This window comes from Lolium perenne, chromosome 5 (assembly GCF_019359855.2).
Source record: "Lolium perenne isolate Kyuss_39 chromosome 5, Kyuss_2.0, whole genome shotgun sequence".
Taxonomy (NCBI): Eukaryota; Viridiplantae; Streptophyta; class Magnoliopsida; order Poales; family Poaceae; genus Lolium; species Lolium perenne.
In genome coordinates this window covers 47,307,666-47,327,128 of record NC_067248.2, presented here as the reverse complement: position 1 = coordinate 47,327,128, position 19,463 = coordinate 47,307,666, and the positions used below count along the sequence as shown (strand labels likewise).

At 44.8% G+C, this 19,463-nt stretch overlaps 1 protein-coding gene across 1 annotated transcript; it reads left to right on the top strand.

Moving 5' to 3' along the window:
* Positions 1 to 11,163: 11,163 nt before the first annotated feature.
* LOC127303308 (uncharacterized) lies at positions 11,164 to 13,922 on the top strand. Its single transcript, XM_051334053.1, has 10 exons — positions 11,164 to 11,337; positions 11,434 to 11,589; positions 11,684 to 11,911; positions 11,994 to 12,552; positions 12,632 to 12,852; positions 12,937 to 13,137; positions 13,239 to 13,367; positions 13,447 to 13,559; positions 13,641 to 13,716; positions 13,800 to 13,922. The coding sequence occupies exons 1-10, from the start codon at positions 11,164 to 11,166 to the stop codon at positions 13,920 to 13,922; spliced, it is 1,980 nt and encodes a 659-aa protein (XP_051190013.1).
* Positions 13,923 to 19,463: the final 5,541 nt, after the last annotated feature.

Sequence of the window (19,463 nt, the reverse complement as noted above, 5' to 3'; positions counted from 1 at the left end):
CCAACCACCTTGGATGGGGCCAATATTTGGCACACTTGTGCTTGGTGGTCTGCCCCTCCCTTTTTGGCTTGGTGTTTCTAGGTTGGTTTTTACATTCATGGTGATCCCATGGTTGGGAGGTGCCGATACCAGGGTTTTAGGGTCAAAATGGGTCTACCATGGCCTAAAACATAGCCAACCACCTTGGATGGGGCCAATATTTGGCACACTTGTGCATGGTGGTGTTCCCCACCCTTTTTGGCTTGGTGTTTCTAGGTTTTTTTTACATTCATGGTGATCCCATGGTTGGGAGGTGCCGATACCAGGGTTTTAGGGTCAAAATGGGTCTACCATGGCCTAAAACATAGCCAACCACCTTGGATGGGGCCAATATTTGGCACAATTGTTCATGGTGGTCTGCCCCTCCCTTTTTGGCTTGGTGTTTCTAGGTTGGTTTTTACATTCATGGTGATCCCATGGTTGGGAGGTGCCGATACCAGGGTTTTAGGGTCAAAATGGGTCTACCATGGCCTAAAACATAGCCAACCACCTTGGATGGGGCCAATATTTGGCACACTTGTGCATGGTGGTGTGACCCACCCTTTTTGGCTTGGTTTTTGTAGGTATGTTTTTACATTCATGGTGATCCCATGGTTGGGAGGTGCCGATATCAGGGTTTTAGGGTCAAAATGGGTCTACCATGGCCTAAAACATAGCCAACCACCTTGGATGGGGCCAATATTTGGCACACTTGTGCATGGTGGTGTGCCCCACCCTTTTTGCTTGGTGTTTCTAGGTTTTTTTTACATTCATGGTGATCCCATGGTTGGGAGGTGCCGATACTAGGGTTTTAGGGTCAAAATGGGTCTACCATGGCCTAAAACATAGCCAACCACCTTGGATGGGGCCAATATTTAGCACACTTGTGCATGGTGGTGTGCCCCTCACCTTTTGGCTTGGTGTTTCTAGGTTGGTTTTTACATTCATGGTGAACCCATGGTTGGGAAGTGCCGATACCAGGGTTTTAGGGTCAAAATGGGTCTACCATGGCCTAAAACATAGCCAACCACCTTGGATGGGGCCAATATTTGGCACACTTGTGCATGGTGGTGTGACCCACCCTTTTTGGCTTGGTTTTTGTAGGTATGTTTTTACATTCATGGTGATCCCATGGTTGGGAGGTGCCGATATCAGGGTTTTAGGGTCAAAATGGGTCTACCATGGCCTAAAACATAGCCAACCACCTTGGATGGGGCCAATATTTGGCACACTTGTGCATGGTGGTGTGCCCCACCCTTTTTGGCTTGGTGTTTCTAGGTTTTTTTTACATTCATGGTGATCCCATGGTTGGGAGGTGCCGATACTAGGGTTTTAGGGTCAAAATGGGTCTACCATGGCCTAAAACATAGCCAACCACCTTGGATGGGGCCAATATTTAGCACACTTGTGCATGGTGGTGTGCCCCTCACCTTTTGGCTTGGTGTTTCTAGGTTGGTTTTTACATTAATGGTGAACCCATGGTTGGGAGGTGCCGATACCAGGGTTTTAGGGTCAAAATGGGTCTACCATGGCCTAAAACATAGCCAACCACCTTGGATGGGGCCAATATTTGGCACACTTGTGCATGGTGGTGTGCCCCTCCCTTTTTGGCTTGGTGTTTGTAGGTTGGTTTTTACATTCATGGTGATCCCATGGTTGGGAGGTGCCGATACCAGGGTTTTAGGGTCAAAATGGGTCTACCATGGCCTAAAACATAGCCAACCACCTTGGATGGGGCCAATATTTGGCGCACTTGTGCTTGGTGGTGTGCCCCTCCCTTTTTGGCTTGGTGTTTCTAGGTTGGTTTTTACATTCATGGTGATCCCATGGTTGGGAGGTGCCGATACCAGGCTTTTAGGGTCAAAATGGGTCTACCATGGCCTAAAACATAGCCAACCACCTTGGATGGGGCCAATATTTGGCACACTTGTGCATGGTGGTGTGCCCCTCCCTTTTTGTCTTGGTGTTTCTAGGTTTTTTTTACATTCATGGTGATCCCATGGTTGGGAGGTGCCGATACCAGGGTTTTAGGGTCAAAATGGGTCTACCATGGCATAAAACATAGCCAACCACCTTGGATGGGGCCAATATTTGGCACACTTGTGCTTGGTGGTGTGCCCCTCCCTTTTTGGCTTGGTGTTTCTAGGTTGGTTTTTACATTCATGGTGATCCCATGGTTGGGAGGTGCCGATACCAGGGTTTTAGGGTCAAAATGGGTCTACCATGGCCTAAAACATAGCCAACCACCTTTGATGGGGCCAATATTTGGCACACTTGTGCATGGTGGTGTGCCCCTCCCTTTTTGGATTGGTGTTTGTAGGTTGGTTTTTACATTCATGGTGATCCCATGGTTGGGAGGTGCCGATACTGTGGTTTTAGGGTCAAAATGGGTCTACCATGGCCTAAAACATAGCCAACCACCTTGGATGGGGCCAATATTTGGCACACTTGTGCTTGGTGGTCTGCCCCTCCCTTTTTGACTTGGTGTTTCTAGGTTGGTTTTTACATTCATGGTGAACCCATGGTTGGGAGGTGCCGATACCAGGGTTTTAGGGTCAAAATGGGTCTACCATGGCCTAAAACATAGCCAACCACCTTGGATGGGGCCAATATTTGGCACACTTGTGCATGGTGGTGTGCCCCTCCCTTTTTGGCTTGGTGTTTGTAGGTTGGTTTTTACATTCATGGTGATCCCATGGTTGGGAGGTGCCGATACCAGGGTTTTAGGGTCAAAATAGGTCTACCATGGCCTAAAACATAGCCAACCACCTTGGATGGGGCCAATATTTGGCGCACTTGTGCTTGGTGGTCTGCCCCTCCCTTTTTGGCTTGGTGTTTCTAGGTTGGTTTTTACATTCATGGTGATCCCATGGTTGGGAGGTGCCGATACCAGGGTTTTAGGGTCAAAATGGGTCTACCATGGCCTGAAACAGATCCAGCCACCTTGGATGGGGCCAATATTTGGCAAACTTGTGCATGGTGGTGTCCCCCACCCTTTTTGGCTTGGTCTTTCTAGGTTGGTTTTTACATTCATGGTGATCCCATGGTTGGGAGGTGCCCATACCAGGGTTTTAGGGTCAAAATGGGTCTACCATGGCCTAAAACATAGCCAGCCACCTTGGATGGTGCCAATATTTGGCACACTTGTGCATGGTGGTGTCCCCCACCCTTTTTGGCTTGGTCTTTGTAGGTTGGTTTTTACATTCATGGTGATCCCATGGTTGGGAGGTGCCGATACCAGGGTTTTAGGGTCAAAATGGGTCTACCATGGCCTAAAACAGATCCAACCACCTTGGATGGGGCCAATATTTGGCACACTTGTGCATGGTGGTGTCCCCCACCATTTTTGGCTTGGTCTTCCTAGGTTGGTTTTTACATTCATGGTGATCCCATGGTTGGGAGGTGCCGATACGAGGGTTTTAGGGTCAAAATGGGTCTACCATGGCCTAAAACATAGCCAACCACCTTGGATGGGGCCAATATTTAGCACACTTGTGCATGGTGGTGTGCCCCTCACCTTTTGGCTTGGTGTTTCTAGGTTGGTTTTTACATTCATGGTGAACCCATGGTTGGGAGGTGCCGATACCAGGGTTTTAGGGTCAAAATGGGTCTACCATGGCCTAAAACATAGCCAACCACCTTGGATGGGGCCAATATTTGGCACACTTGTGCATGGTGGTGTGCCCCTCCCTTTTTGGCTTGGTGTTTGTAGGTTGGTTTTTACATTCATGGTGATCCCATGGTTGGGAGGTGCCGATACCAGGGTTTTAGGGTCAAAATGGGTCTACCATGGCCTAAAACATAGCCAACCACCTTGGATGGGGCCAATATTTGGCGCACTTGTGCTTGGTGGTGTGCCCCTCCCTTTTTGGCTTGGTGTTTCTAGGTTGGTTTTTACATTCATGGTGATCCCATGGTTGGGAGGTGCCGATACCAGGCTTTTAGGGTCAAAATGGGTCTACCATGGCCTAAAACATAGCCAACCACCTTGGATGGGGCCAATATTTGGCACACTTGTGCATGGTGGTGTGCCCCTCCCTTTTTGTCTTGGTGTTTCTAGGTTTTTTTTACATTCATGGTGATCCCATGGTTGGGAGGTGCCGATACCAGGGTTTTAGGGTCAAAATGGGTCTACCATGGCATAAAACATAGCCAACCACCTTGGATGGGGCCAATATTTGGCACACTTGTGCTTGGTGGTGTGCCCCTCCCTTTTTGGCTTGGTGTTTCTAGGTTGGTTTTTACATTCATGGTGATCCCATGGTTGGGAGGTGCCGATACCAGGGTTTTAGGGTCAAAATGGGTCTACCATGGCCTAAAACATAGCCAACCACCTTTGATGGGGCCAATATTTGGCACACTTGTGCATGGTGGTGTGCCCCTCCCTTTTTGGATTGGTGTTTGTAGGTTGGTTTTTACATTCATGGTGATCCCATGGTTGGGAGGTGCCGATACCAGGGTTTTAGGGTCAAAATGGGTCTACCATGGCCTAAAACATAGCCAACCACCTTGGATGGGGCCAATATTTGGCACACTTGTGCTTGGTGGTCTGCCCCTCCCTTTTTGACTTGGTGTTTCTAGGTTGGTTTTTACATTCATGGTGAACCCATGGTTGGGAGGTGCCGATACCAGGGTTTTAGGGTCAAAATGGGTCTACCATGGCCTAAAACATAGCCAACCACCTTGGATGGGGCCAATATTTGGCACACTTGTGCATGGTGGTGTGCCCCTCCCTTTTTGGCTTGGTGTTTGTAGGTTGGTTTTTACATTCATGGTGATCCCATGGTTGGGAGGTGCCGATACCAGGGTTTTAGGGTCAAAATAGGTCTACCATGGCCTAAAACATAGCCAACCACCTTGGATGGGGCCAATATTTGGCGCACTTGTGCTTGGTGGTCTGCCCCTCCCTTTTTGGCTTGGTGTTTCTAGGTTGGTTTTTACATTCATGGTGATCCCATGGTTGGGAGGTGCCGATACCAGGGTTTTAGGGTCAAAATGGGTCTACCATGGCACAAAGCAGATCCATCCACCTTGGATGGGGCCAATATTTGGCAAACTTGTGCATGGTGGTGTCCCCCACCCTTTTTGGCTTGGTCTTTCTAGGTTGGTTTTTACATTCATGGTGATCCCATGGTTGGGAGGTGCCCATACCAGGGTTTTAGGGTCAAAATGGGTCTACCATGGCCTAAAACATAGCCAGCCACCTTGGATGGTGCCAATATTTGGCACACTTGTGCATGGTGGTGTCCCCCACCCTTTTTGGCTTGGTCTTTGTAGGTTGGTTTTTACATTCATGGTGATCCCATGGTTGGGAGGTGCCGATACCAGGGTTTTAGGGTCAAAATGGGTCTACCATGGCCTAAAACAGATCCAACCACCTTGGATGGGGCCAATATTTGGCACACTTGTGCATGGTGGTGTCCCCCACCATTTTTGGCTTGGTCTTCCTAGGTTGGTTTTTACATTCATGGTGATCCCATGGTTGGGAGGTGCCGATACGAGGGTTTTAGGGTCAAAATGGGTCTACCATGGCCTAAAACATAGCCAACCACCTTGGATGGGGCCAATATTTAGCACACTTGTGCATGGTGGTGTGCCCCTCACCTTTTGGCTTGGTGTTTCTAGGTTGGTTTTTACATTCATGGTGAACCCATGGTTGGGAGGTGCCGATACTGTGGTTTTAGGGTCAAAATGGGTCTACCATGGCCTAAAACATAGCCAACCACCTTGGATGGGGCCAATATTTGGCACACTTGTGCATGGTGGTGTGCCCCTCCCTTTTTGGCTTGGTGTTTGTAGGTTGGTTTTTACATTCATGGTGATCCCATGGTTGGGAGGTGCCGATACCAGGGTTTTAGGGTCAAAATGGGTCTACCATGGCCTAAAACATAGCCAACCACCTTGGATGGGGCCAATATTTGGCGCACTTGTGCTTGGTGGTGTGCCCCTCCCTTTTTGGCTTGGTGTTTCTAGGTTGGTTTTTACATTCATGGTGATCCCATGGTTGGGAGGTGCCGATACTGTGCTTTTAGGGTCAAAATGGGTCTACCATGGCCTAAAACATAGCCAACCACCTTGGATGGGGCCAATATTTGGCACACTTGTGCATGGTGGTGTGCCCCTCCCTTTTTGTCTTGGTGTTTCTAGGTTTTTTTTACATTCATGGTGATCCCATGGTTGGGAGGTGCCGATACCAGGGTTTTAGGGTCAAAATGGGTCTACCATGGCATAAAACATAGCCAACCACCTTGGATGGGGCCAATATTTGGCACACTTGTGCTTGGTGGTGTGCCCCTCCCTTTTTGGCTTGGTGTTTCTAGGTTGGTTTTTACATTCATGGTGATCCCATGGTTGGGAGGTGCCGATACCAGGGTTTTAGGGTCAAAATGGGTCTACCATGGCCTAAAACATAGCCAACCACCTTTGATGGGGCCAATATTTGGCACACTTGTGCATGGTGGTGTGCCCCTCCCTTTTTGGATTGGTGTTTGTAGGTTGGTTTTTACATTCATGGTGATCCCATGGTTGGGAGGTGCCGATACCAGGGTTTTAGGGTCAAAATGGGTCTACCATGGCCTAAAACATAGCCAACCACCTTGGATGGGGCCAATATTTGGCACACTTGTGCTTGGTGGTCTGCCCCTCCCTTTTTGACTTGGTGTTTCTAGGTTGGTTTTTACATTCATGGTGAACCCATGGTTGGGAGGTGCCGATACTGTGGTTTTAGGGTCAAAATGGGTCTACCATGGCCTAAAACATAGCCAACCACCTTGGATGGGGCCAATATTTGGCACACTTGTGCATGGTGGTGTGCCCCTCCCTTTTTGGCTTGGTGTTTGTAGGTTGGTTTTTACATTCATGGTGATCCCATGGTTGGGAGGTGCCGATACCAGGGTTTTAGGGTCAAAATAGGTCTACCATGGCCTAAAACATAGCCAACCACCTTGGATGGGGCCAATATTTGGCGCACTTGTGCTTGGTGGTCTGCCCCTCCCTTTTTGGCTTGGTGTTTCTAGGTTGGTTTTTACATTCATGGTGATCCCATGGTTGGGAGGTGCCGATACCAGGGTTTTAGGGTCAAAATGGGTCTACCATGGCCTGAAACAGATCCAGCCACCTTGGATGGGGCCAATATTTGGCAAACTTGTGCATGGTGGTGTCCCCCACCCTTTTTGGCTTGGTCTTTCTAGGTTGGTTTTTACATTCATGGTGATCCCATGGTTGGGAGGTGCCCATACCAGGGTTTTAGGGTCAAAATGGGTCTACCATGGCCTAAAACATAGCCAGCCACCTTGGATGGTGCCAATATTTGGCACACTTGTGCATGGTGGTGTCCCCCACCCTTTTTGGCTTGGTCTTTGTAGGTTGGTTTTTACATTCATGGTGATCCCATGGTTGGGAGGTGCCGATACCAGGGTTTTAGGGTCAAAATGGGTCTACCATGGCCTAAAACAGATCCAACCACCTTGGATGGGGCCAATATTTGGCACACTTGTGCATGGTGGTGTCCCCCACCATTTTTGGCTTGGTCTTCCTAGGTTGGTTTTTACATTCATGGTGATCCCATGGTTGGGAGGTGCCGATACCAGGGTTTTAGGGTCAAAATGGGTCTACCATGGCCTAAAACATAGCCAGCCACCTTGGATGGTGCCAATATTTGGCACACTTGTGCATGGTGGTGTCCCCCACCCTTTTTGGCTTGGTCTTTGTAGGTTGGTTTTTACATTCATGGTGATCCCATGGTTGGGAGGATTTGATACCAGGGTTTTAGGGTCAAAATGGGTCTACCATGGCCTAAAACAGATCCAACCACCTTGGATGGGGCCAATATTTGGCACACTTGTGCATGGTGGTGTCCCCCACCCTTTTTGGCTTGGTCTTCCTAGGTTGGTTTTTACATTCATGGTGATCCCATGGTTGGGAGGTGCCGATACTAGGGTTTTAGGGTCAAAATGGGTCTACCATGCAATTCTTAAACTTGTGTACAAATTTATGGACGAAATAATTTACTATTTTATTAATGTTGTCCAAATTTACATATCAACATTGTTCATGATAAGTATAGATTAATTTTGTTGTTTAATTTCGTTGGCCCAACATGGACCAACCCAAAATTCCAAATGCAACCATGAAAGTGAAAAAATCTAATTTAAAAAAGGCCCAACCCGAAACGGCGGATGGAAATGCACCATTACGATCTTCACGCGCACCACGATCTTTTCGTGCATGGTTTGCGCATGGCATGTTCCGGAAATGACGGACGACGTGGTCGGCCTATAAAAAGGTGTTCGTGCTGGCGTCATAAAGATCGTGCAAACCCTACAGCCGCCGCCGCCGCCACCGCCACCGCCCGCTGATACGTCTCCAACGTATCGATAATTTCTTATGTTCCATGCTACATTATTGATGATATCTACATGTTTTATGCACATTATACATCGTATTTACGCATTTTCTGGAACTAACCTATTAACAAGATGCCGAAGAGCCAGTTGCTGTTTTCTGCTGTTTTTGGTTTCAGAAATCCTAGTAACGAAATATTCTCGGAATTGGACGAAATCAACGCCCAGGGTCCTATTTTTGCACGAAGCTTCCAGAAGTCCGAAGAGGAAACGAAGTGGGGCCACGAGGCGACGACACGCTAGGGCGGCGCGGCCTGGGCCTGGGCCGCGCCGGCCTGTTGTGCCGCCACCTCGTGTGGCCCCCTGACCTGCGCTTTCGCCTACAAATAGCCTCCGTCGCGAAACCCCCAGTACCGAGAGCCACGATACGGAAAACCTTACTGAGACGCCGCCGCCGCGAATCCCATCTCGGGGGATTCAGGAGATCGCCTCCGGCACCCTGCCGGAGAGGGGATTCATCTCCCGGAGGACTCTTCATCGCCATGATCGCCTCCGGAGTGATGAGTGAGTAGTTCACCCCTGGACTATGGGTCCATAGCAGTAGCTAGATGGTCGTCTTCTCCTTATGTGCTTCATTGTTGGATATTGTGAGCTGCCTAACATGATCAAGATCATCTATCTGTAATACTATATGTTGTGTTTGTCGGGATCCGATGGATAGAGAATACTATGTTATGGTGATTATCAATCTATTACCTATGTGTTGTTTATGATCTTGCATGCTCTCCGTTATTAGTAGAGGCTCTGGCCAAGTTTTTGCTCTTAACTCCAAGAGGGAGTATTTATGCTCGATAGTGGGTTCATGCCTTCATTGACACCTGGGACAAAGGATGTAAAAGTTCTAAGGTTGTGATGTGTTGTTGCCACTAGGGATAAAACATTGATTCTATGTCTAAGGATGTAGTTGTCGATTACATTACGCACCATACTTAATGCAATTGTCTGTTGCTTGCAACTTAATACTGAAAGGGGTTCGGATGATAACCTGAAGGTGGACTTTTTAGGCATAGATGCAGTTGGATGGCGGTCTATGTACTTTGTCGTAATGCCTAATTAAATCTCACTATATTTATCATGTCATGTATATGCATTGTTATGCCCTTTTCTATTTGTCAATTGCCCGACTATAATTTGTTCACCCAACATGATTTTATCTTATGGGAGAGACACCTCTAGTGAACTGTGGACCCCGGTCCTATTCTTTACATCGCATACAATCTACTGCAATACTTGTTTTACTATTTTCTTTGCAAACAATCATCTTCCACACAATACGGTTAATCCTTTGTTACAGCAAGCCAGTGAGATTGACAACCTCGCTGTTTCGTTGGGGCAAAGTACTTTGGTTGTGTTGTGCAGGTTCCACGTTGGCGCCGGAATCCCTGGTGTTGCGCCGCATCACATTTCGCCACCATCAACCTTCAACGTGCTTCTTGGCTCCTCCTGGTTCGATAAACCTTGGTTTCTTTCTGAGGGAAAATTTGCTGCTGTGCGCATCATACCTTCCTCTTGGGGTTCCCAACGAACGTGTGAGTTACACGCCATCACCCGCGCAGTCGCCCTCTCTATTCTCCTCGCCTCCTCCATCTCAAAGGTTCTCATCCCCTCCACCGCCGCCATACCCTCACCTGAGACCGCCGTACACACGAATCTTCTCCACCTAGATCTCATCGGAGACAGAACAAGACGGTTCCAACACTGCCTCGTCAAGTAAGTACACATCAATACCTTCGTACCTACATCGTATGAAGCAAGTAAAATTTGTATAGTTTATAGTCGCCGTGTGTATTCAGATTTGCAGTTGTTAGAATAATCTTCTTAAGTGTTGACTGATTAGGACTTGGAGTTGTTGTGCTGGTTTCGTGCATGCATGTGCACACCTCTAGTCACTTCGTTTAGGTTAAGTAAAATTTAACCTATAGTCACCTCATGTGCACACCTGTAGGGTTTACTTGTCAGTAGTTCGCCTATAGATGTTTGCTCTCAATTTGTTTGTATAATATTTCACCATGATTTGTCTCTTGAAAGCATGTCATCTCACACATCGTATGTAAAATCATGTCATCTCACGCATCGTATGTGAAATCATGTTGTATTCAAGGCTCCCTCTAGCACATTTAATTTAGTTTTTTGTACGTGACATATTACTTTCTTAATATAGTGTTTTTCCTTGATAGAATGGACGAGCTTAGGGGTGAAGTTTGCTGCAACATCGAAAAATGGTGTAGGCTCATGGCCCGTCTTACCGTGGATCAACGTGCTAGACTAGCTCTAACTAATTTAAGAAGTATGATGATGATTCCTTCTGTGAAGATGCGTACAATATTGATCAGGTACACCTTCTCACATGTATATTACATGTTCATATGTCATTTGTATTTCGTGGATTACTTTTGCATAGTACTTATTGATTCATGTTCATTTTTGTTCCAGGTTCATGCTTGATGTTTTTGACCCTGCCACTAGTACATTCTAAATAGGAGAGAACAATGGCGCGGTGTCTCTTGGTTTTGTCGATGTTGAGTGTCTCCTTGGTCTGGTTAATGAAGGGTTTTCAGCTGGGGAAATTCTTACCGAGGAAGGTGAAGACGTGAAGCATCGCATCCCACCACAGTTCTTAAGCAAATCAACCGGTAACATCGTTATCGATGAATTAATTGACGACATCATTAAAAGTAAACTTGCCGATGATGACTTCCTGAGGAGGGTAGTCCTAGTGCTTATAGGAACAGTACTTGCGCCTATGGCGACGAAGATTGTTCCACCCAAGTTCTATGCACTAGTAGAAGATGTTGACCGATTGTCAAAAATCAATTGGAATGCATTCACTCTAAGGGTTCTGTTGGATAGCATTAGGCTCATAAGAAAAGGTAGACAAATCCGTCAGTGGCCGAAAGGGAACTTAGGAATGTTGCAGGTATGTATGGTCTTATGTCGGAGTTTTGTGCATAGTACATCTCACTGCATTTTTCACGTATAGATAATTAATTTACTCTCCTTTGTTTACATGCAGTACTTGTACTGGGAAAAATGTCAGCCGCTAGAAGGCGACTGTGCATTTAATCCTAAACTGTCCGTGCGCCCTTTAATGAGGAACTGGAATGAAGCAGCTGCCACGCGGAGAGACAATTTTGACTATGAGAATGGTCGCGGTCGTGGTAACGTGAAGGTACTAATTTCAGTGTTACGAGTAGGCACACTTAATTTTGTAAATACTCAATTCATAACCGTAGTACTTAACTCTTGCATTATATAACGTGTAGATTGAAGAAAATATCACTGAAGAGTATCGGTTGATGGAGCCAGTTGTGCCAGATCCTGTGGCTGCTCCTCTAAATAACGCCAAGCCTGCGAGTGCTGTTCCAAGAAAGAAACAGGCTCCAAAACCCATTGATAACGGTCAGACGGAAATTCTGATAAATCGTTTAACGGGTTACCTTGATGCACAAGTGCAGAAGATGTTGGCTACCATCCCTGCCTTATGTGCTCAGGTGAAACGCCTAACTGTTGTGTCATTTTCTTTTGTTATTGAAAATGCAATCGTTCATGAACTTATATATTTTTGTGTTGCAGAGAACATTGGAGATGTTTAATAAGGAAGGCGTGACTTACAAACCGGCAGCCGCAGCGGTTTCCGGTAACATGGAGGACCAGGAAGATGTCAACTCTTTCCGGAACGGTCCTCGTGATAAAAAAGAGTTCATGTACAAGGAAGAGAGCGATTCAGCACGAGGTGGAGATTCTATTCATATCATTGACATGAACCTGGCTGATGAAGCTGATAAATTGGATACAAAATTCAAGGAGCCTGCTAAGAATGGTACTGCAAAGAATGCAAATGATGCTATGCGCACACCTGCCAAGGCTAGTGGACTGAATGGTACTCCAGCAGAAAAGCCATTTGGCGATGTTGGTAGCACACCGGATAATCCGTTCATCATTGAAAATGCTGATCCGGTGACATCAGATTCAGAAATTGATCTTGAGGCAGTAACTATTAGCAAGTTCATGTCTAAATCAAAGGAAGATGAGTTAGCTGGGAAGAGAAAGCGAACAATTCCCAAGAAATTTCAATCTCCCTATGCTCTAGACAGACGCACCAAGCGTCAAGTCCGTGGTTCATCCTCAAAAGGTAGTATATTTTTCCGTATTTTTTTTAATATTCTCTATAAGAAATGTTGTATTTGCTAAGCCTTTTCATATGCATGCAGCTCTGAATTTCGATGATAAATCTGGAGCAGATAAAAATGCAAAACCGGATGCATCATCTGATTTGTTGCCTGAACTAGTTGATGCAGCTATAGTCTTCCTCGAGCTTGCATCTCGGTCAGAGCAGCACAAAAAAAAGAATGTTTACCGGAGTGTCAGGGGCGATGAAGTAAACGCTGAACGTCTTCGTGTTGTTCTCGACGAAAAATGGTTGTCAGACGATGTAAGTGCGTAGAACACGTCTATTCCATACATTTAATATTTACATGTATGTTATTAACATAAAATGCCATCATGTTATTCGCAGGTCATAGATGGTTACATTGGGCATTTGAACCTCCGTGTTGGGGATGATCGCTTCTTGTGTCCAGCATGGAGATCTAAATATCTAGTAGACCGGGCAAATGCCGGAGACAAACCCAAACAATCTAGCAAGAACATGGATAGCGCGATGGTAAGATCTGGCGCGGTTGGTAGAGTGGTGACGGAATACACCGTCCGTGACAGGGTACGTAATATATGATTGTTATAAAATATATATTGTAGTATTCTGCTAATAAACATGCCGAATGACATCTCATTTTTTTCATATGTTATAATTGTTTGCAGGTTTATTTTCCACTTAACATTGGCAATACACACTGGACGACCGTTGTCATGCACATACCGAAGCAAGAATTCCAAGTTCTCGACTCGCTTTATCCTCTAGAGTTTACGTTGGAGACTGTTGAGGCACTTGTAAGTGAAAAACAAATTCTCCACATTACTTCTAACAAACTGAATTGCGCAAATTAGCATAACTGTTATCTGTCTACAGCGGCGCCAAATTGCAGAAGACATGCAAGTGGCCAACGAAGTCACGAGTGGAAATCATCCCGATGTTTCAAAGTGGCCGATATTAGAGTACGACATGCCGCAGCAACATGACGGGTGAGTTAATGTTACACCAATTTAAGTTTATGATCAATATATGGGAGGATTAACCTTATGGAGATTTTGCATTTACAACAGGAACTCTTGTGGATTGTTTGTGATAGAATGCATGGAGCATTGGGATGGGGATCGGATGACTGCAGAGATTTCACAGGTTTGTTAAAAATCGTCTGTATGTACACCCTTGGATTAACAAAATTGTGTTACATCTAACCCATATTTCCTAATATTGTATAGATCAAAATTAATGGAAGGCGAAGACGAGTTGTCGCTGAAATGATGTTATCACCTTCCAACACGTTAGAGATTGTGAAACAGAAAATTCGGTCCATCGCTTCCAGGATCAACAAGAAGACATAGAAAATGGAAGATAAAAGTTTGAGTGGTTAGGTTTTAGTCCCGAAGAAGGTTTCCTGGCCATGAATAGCTTTTTTCCTTCTATCAACTATGTTATGTTCTAAAGTGACCATGAATACTTTTTTCGTTTTGTTCAAGACATATGGCTATCCTATTATTTTGTTTGCTTAATCATATATTGTTGTTTCTTGATTTATTGAGCTACACATACAGACACACACCTACATTTTTGTTGATCATGTTTTCTTGATGATTTTTTCAGTTGCACACAAACACTGAAAGTAACATTTAAGCTACATACACAAACACAATACCAACTCAGGATCATACACAAACATAGTAGCATTTTTTCAGCTTCACACTCACACACACTAGAATTTTTCACGTACACACAGCAATTTAGTTGAAGATTTTTTCAGGTGCACACACACTTTGCATTTAGTCAAGTAGTTCATCCCATTTACACAACATGGATCTATCTAGGGTGTGTTTGGGGCATCACCACTCCAATCTATCTTCGGCTTCTTCTCCTCCGGCCACTTGTCCCACTGGGCCCCAGGAAAACGAGGAGGGCTTGTTTGATACGAAGTGGGAAAACTCCAAGACGCGGCACTCCATTTTTCATGCCCATCGGTGATGCGCATGTATGTCCACCCTTCATCCCCCTTGGGCGCTTGGTGCTGGCCAATTCTTTTCCCTTGCTGCTGCTCGATGAAGAAGCCTTTGTGCCTCCCGTTGAACTGGGTTGCAATTCTGTTGGTGTTGCTTGCGGAGGTAGCCGGTGGCGCTGTCCATAGTTGCAGAGACGGATTATACGGTACAGTTCGTACGCCACTAACCCATCTCTGGCTGCATACTCAAGATTAATTTCATCGAGTGGATTCTTCTCCCAGAACTTGTGCTGGACAGATGGGAATTCTTTCTTCATTCCTTTGTAGCTCATATCGATCAGTCCGGCTGCCATGTCAGCCATCCCAGTCCTGTCGCGTTCAAGTTTGAACAAGTCCTGCAGATCAATGTGGTACTGAATTGGTATCTCAATATTCTAACTTCGCTGCATTGCTATTCTGTCATTTCTGATATCGACGCTAGCAAAGTGGACACCACTACGTAGGAATTCAATGAGTGTTGGACACCACTGCTTGCTACTGCTCCACCAAAAAAATTGAAAAGATAAAATGTAAAATATTGTTGGGAAAAAAATGCTGAAAGTAAGTTGTGAAATACAATGCAAATTATGTGATGATATTTCATTCCTACGTGTCATTTAACATTTTTAGTCTGAACTTGAATGGAAGTACATATCATGGCTCATATCAGTACATTCAATTCGATTTGGAAGTTCAGATTTTATCCGTAAAGATGAATGAGTAGCACTACTATGTTTCTGAGGGGGATTTACTATAGCTACAGGCACATAATTAGAGAAATAACAACTAACTAACCACATCAATAAGATCAAATCAAAGAACTGAACTATCATGAAGCATCAGATCTAGATGGTAGAGGTTGTGTAATACCTTGACCATTGGTAGACCAATACGTGATTCTTCATCGCCAGTTGGACGACGGCGATCCGATAGTCACCTTCGTATTTTGGGTCGCAGTACTCGAAGTCGAGGCCCATGAACTTGTATTCATCCTTACTCAACCACTTCTCGTACATGTCCACAATCTCGGCTGCTTTATGGTTGTCGTCGGTGTAGACAACCTCAATCTCAATTGTATGTGCGACAATCTTCCGGGTTTGAGTTTTGTGACTGGTAACCTCCACTTCCTGATCCATGTCACTGCTGTGCTTGCTAACCTCTCTTTCCTGATCCATTACGAGAGGAAGACGAAGAGGGCAGTGTGGAGAAAGTAGGAGAAAGAACGGGAGGGAAGATGAATCAGTGGGAAATGCACTGCAGAAAAAATGGCAAATGAGGAGGACAAAGAAGGGGACGGAAGATGACTCGGTGGACAAAGAAGGGGAGGGAAGATGACTCGGTGGAGAAAGTAGGAGAAAGAAGGGGAGGGAAGATGACTCGGTGGGAACTGACCTGCAGAAAAATGGCAACTGCCCAGCCGAAATTAAATTAACCACCTATCGTGGGAACAGACGGAAATGGGCTAACTTTTTTCGCGGGCCCTGCACAGATTGATGCTAGGCAATATGGCCTAGAATAGGTGCATGATTTCGCCACCTTTTAAACATAATATGTAGCACACACTAATGTCATGACAATAAAACATGCGTTAACAATTATTCAAACAAAATATGTAGCACACACTAATGTCCATGTTTCATGACAAAATCGTCATGTGTAAGCATTTAAAACGCGTGGTGATTTCATAGTTGATCAACTAGGAGCTTAAGACCATCCTCCTTGCTACCACAAAACCAGAATATGTAGATGTCACCAACTTGCATGTTATTTTGCTTCACAACATCCATCCATTTTGAGGTAATCATGGCAGTTTTCCCTACTTTGCTCAAGACCATCCTAACTTTAGCAACTTTTCTATTCCTGGAAAAGACTTGAATTTCGGATGGTAATTCCAGATTCTTCACAATGTACTCCATGGTGTAGGCCTTTGAGAAGTACTGCAAAAGGAGTCAATGAGCAATCATTTGTTAGCAAAAAAAATTGACATACGCTTGGACAGTATTGATGGCAAATGATTTATTAAAAAATTGATTACCATTTTGGCTTTGCCCTTGATGATGTTTGATTTTTTGATGGTGAAGACATACATGGGTCTTGTTGGGTTGTGCTTACGAACTACACGCTTCAGTCTAGCAAGTTGTTCATCATCCATCTCCACCAGATTGGGAAACACACATAAGGAGTCAAAATCTGCATTCGCCATAATTCCTGGACCTCAATGCATCATTTTGGAAACTACTGAACAATAATATATGTACTGAAACAATATTGTTGGAAGGATCATTCTTACCTCTCATAGTAATTCTTTTCTGCGCATCCCCAGGAGCAAGAACTTCGGGTACGTGAGCGTCCATGTTGACCTTCATTCCATTACGAGTGATCAAACATAGTTATAAAAATTGCATTTAATGTAACATTCATGATGATGTATAACATATGTTTCGTGACAACTTCAATAGTATCTAGTCAAAATGTACAAGATTCAATATTTATGTACTGCATGTTACTGTATCAGATCTAGGTGCTGTCGACAAATAGATGAGAAAATGATTCCAGCTACTGTAGCTGATCTAGGTGTTGTCGACAAATAGATGAGAAAAATGAATGCATATTAGGCCCGGCACATCAGAAGAAAAACAGATCTAACATGGCGCATGTACTGGGAAATAATTGTTGCAGTTACTGTATCAGATCTATGTGTCGTCGACAATTTGATCAATTTTCAGAAACAACATCACGGAGAATGGAGGGGAGACAGATGAGAAACAAAAACAGTCGGCACAATATGTATTCATCATGATGTACCTCCGAACGGATATGCATAGTGTTTTATCATACCTCTCTCCGACGACAGCTCCACAATGGTACGCACGGTACTGAGGCGGCGACGACAGAAAAATGGGAAGAAATGATTAGGGTATAAGAAAGCGCTGATTAGGGTATAAGAAAGCGCTGACCTCGTGTAGGTGCGTGATGGGCCGCCAGGCCGTTATAATTTAGCCTTTCCATTTGAGCAAAATTGGGCCACCTGAACTATTATGTTATCGTAATGCAGCCCGACTGACTAAACTCGTTTATATTTTTAATAATAACTTTCTATTACAGCATAAAATTGGTACACCTTTTCACATTACAGTGCATATATACATAGGTAATGTGGAGAGGAGGGCCACCAACGTGACGCAAAGTGATCAAACATGCCACCACCAGCATTTCGAAGCCATCAGCATTTTTCTTGGCACAATTATACGGATGACAAGTTGCACCAGATTATGCAAATGGATGTAACATGTAACCAACATCATTCCAAAGGCAAGACATAGGTAAGCATCAGCACACCAATACATAGATTATACTTAATTACATAACTTAGTTCCACACAGATTCACAAAAAAAGATCATCAATGTAATAGATGATCACACTAGGTAAATAGTTCAAGACTCAGTACTGACATAGTTCAACACCATCAAGCAAAAGCACCATCAGAAGTCACATCAGTCCACAACATCTACTCATCATCCTCGACGGCGAGCACCATCAGAAGTCCATAATGCTCTGCCCTAATCTGCCTAGAGGTGCCAGAGATGGCTAGATCTGAGGCATGCTGCCTCAGATTAACAAGCTTGCCTCCACTCGGCTTCACCTTGTGCCATGGACAGAAGTACTTCCCACGCTTCTTGAAAGGCAGGTCCCCATTCTCCAGCTTCTCCAGAAGCTTCCTTTTGAATGACCCAATGTTCCTGCTGTCAACCGACTCCGCAGAATCCTGGGAGTCATACTAGACAAGAACAATGTGTACAAATTATAATTACAGATGCAAACCTAAAAAAATAAAAAAGTTGGAAGGGTACACAACTAAATATATTGCTCACCTCTAGGGAGCCATCAGATTCCTCCATTTCCTGGTATGGACCATCCACATGCACCACCACCTCCTCCTGGTTTGCTGCATCAGCATCAACAGGTTCTTCCTCCTCCTGGTTTGGAGGAGGCACAGGTTCCACCACCTCCTCCTGGTTTGCTGCATCAGCATCAACAGGTTCTTCCTCCTCCTGGTTTGGAGGAGGCACAGGTTCCACCACCTCCTCCTGGTTCGGACGAGGCACAGTTTCCACCTCGACCCGCTTCCTCTTCCTAGACCCTTCCCCAGCCTGCATACCAAAAAGATAAATCCCCATATTAATCCCCTCAATGAAAAAGTCATCAAAATAGTTTGCATACCAAAAAGACAAAAAATAAACAATAATCCATATCATATTTAATATTCTTTCATTGTATCATCTTATGTATACTCCTAACTCCTAAGTCCTAATTAGTAATTACAGGCACCTTTCAATCCAGCACATGGACAAAATAAACAAACAAGGAATGGTAATCATGTCATTCAGAAATGCTTGTCCAACTTTGGTGCAGAGGAAAACAAGGTACATAGTACTAGTTACTCGAACAATGCTTTATTTATTCTTCTGTATCATAACTGATTTTGATCAACATTTATTAGTTGCTGCATTTTATCAGCTTTGTAATGTGGACCATATCATGCAATTTGTAGCACCTATTGCAAAAGTGAAATACTTAAAAGGGTTAGACCTAGTGTACAAACTCAGAAGCACTATCATGGTTTCAGATTCTAACCACAGCACATCACTTAAGCTCCATAGTTGCTACCGTCATAACGTCAGAGTAAACCCGAGCATAACCTACCCAGTATCAACATTATCAGTGACCAGTAAGTAATTAAGCGGTTGTTTCGATAAGGTGGGAAGAAACAGCGAGCGCATTGTTCATATACTAGTACTTCAAAATGATGTGATTATCTTTGGCTATTCCGTACACACCATCTGTGCACCGAAGCTAGCCTGGTAGACACATTAATCCACATCAAAAAACAAA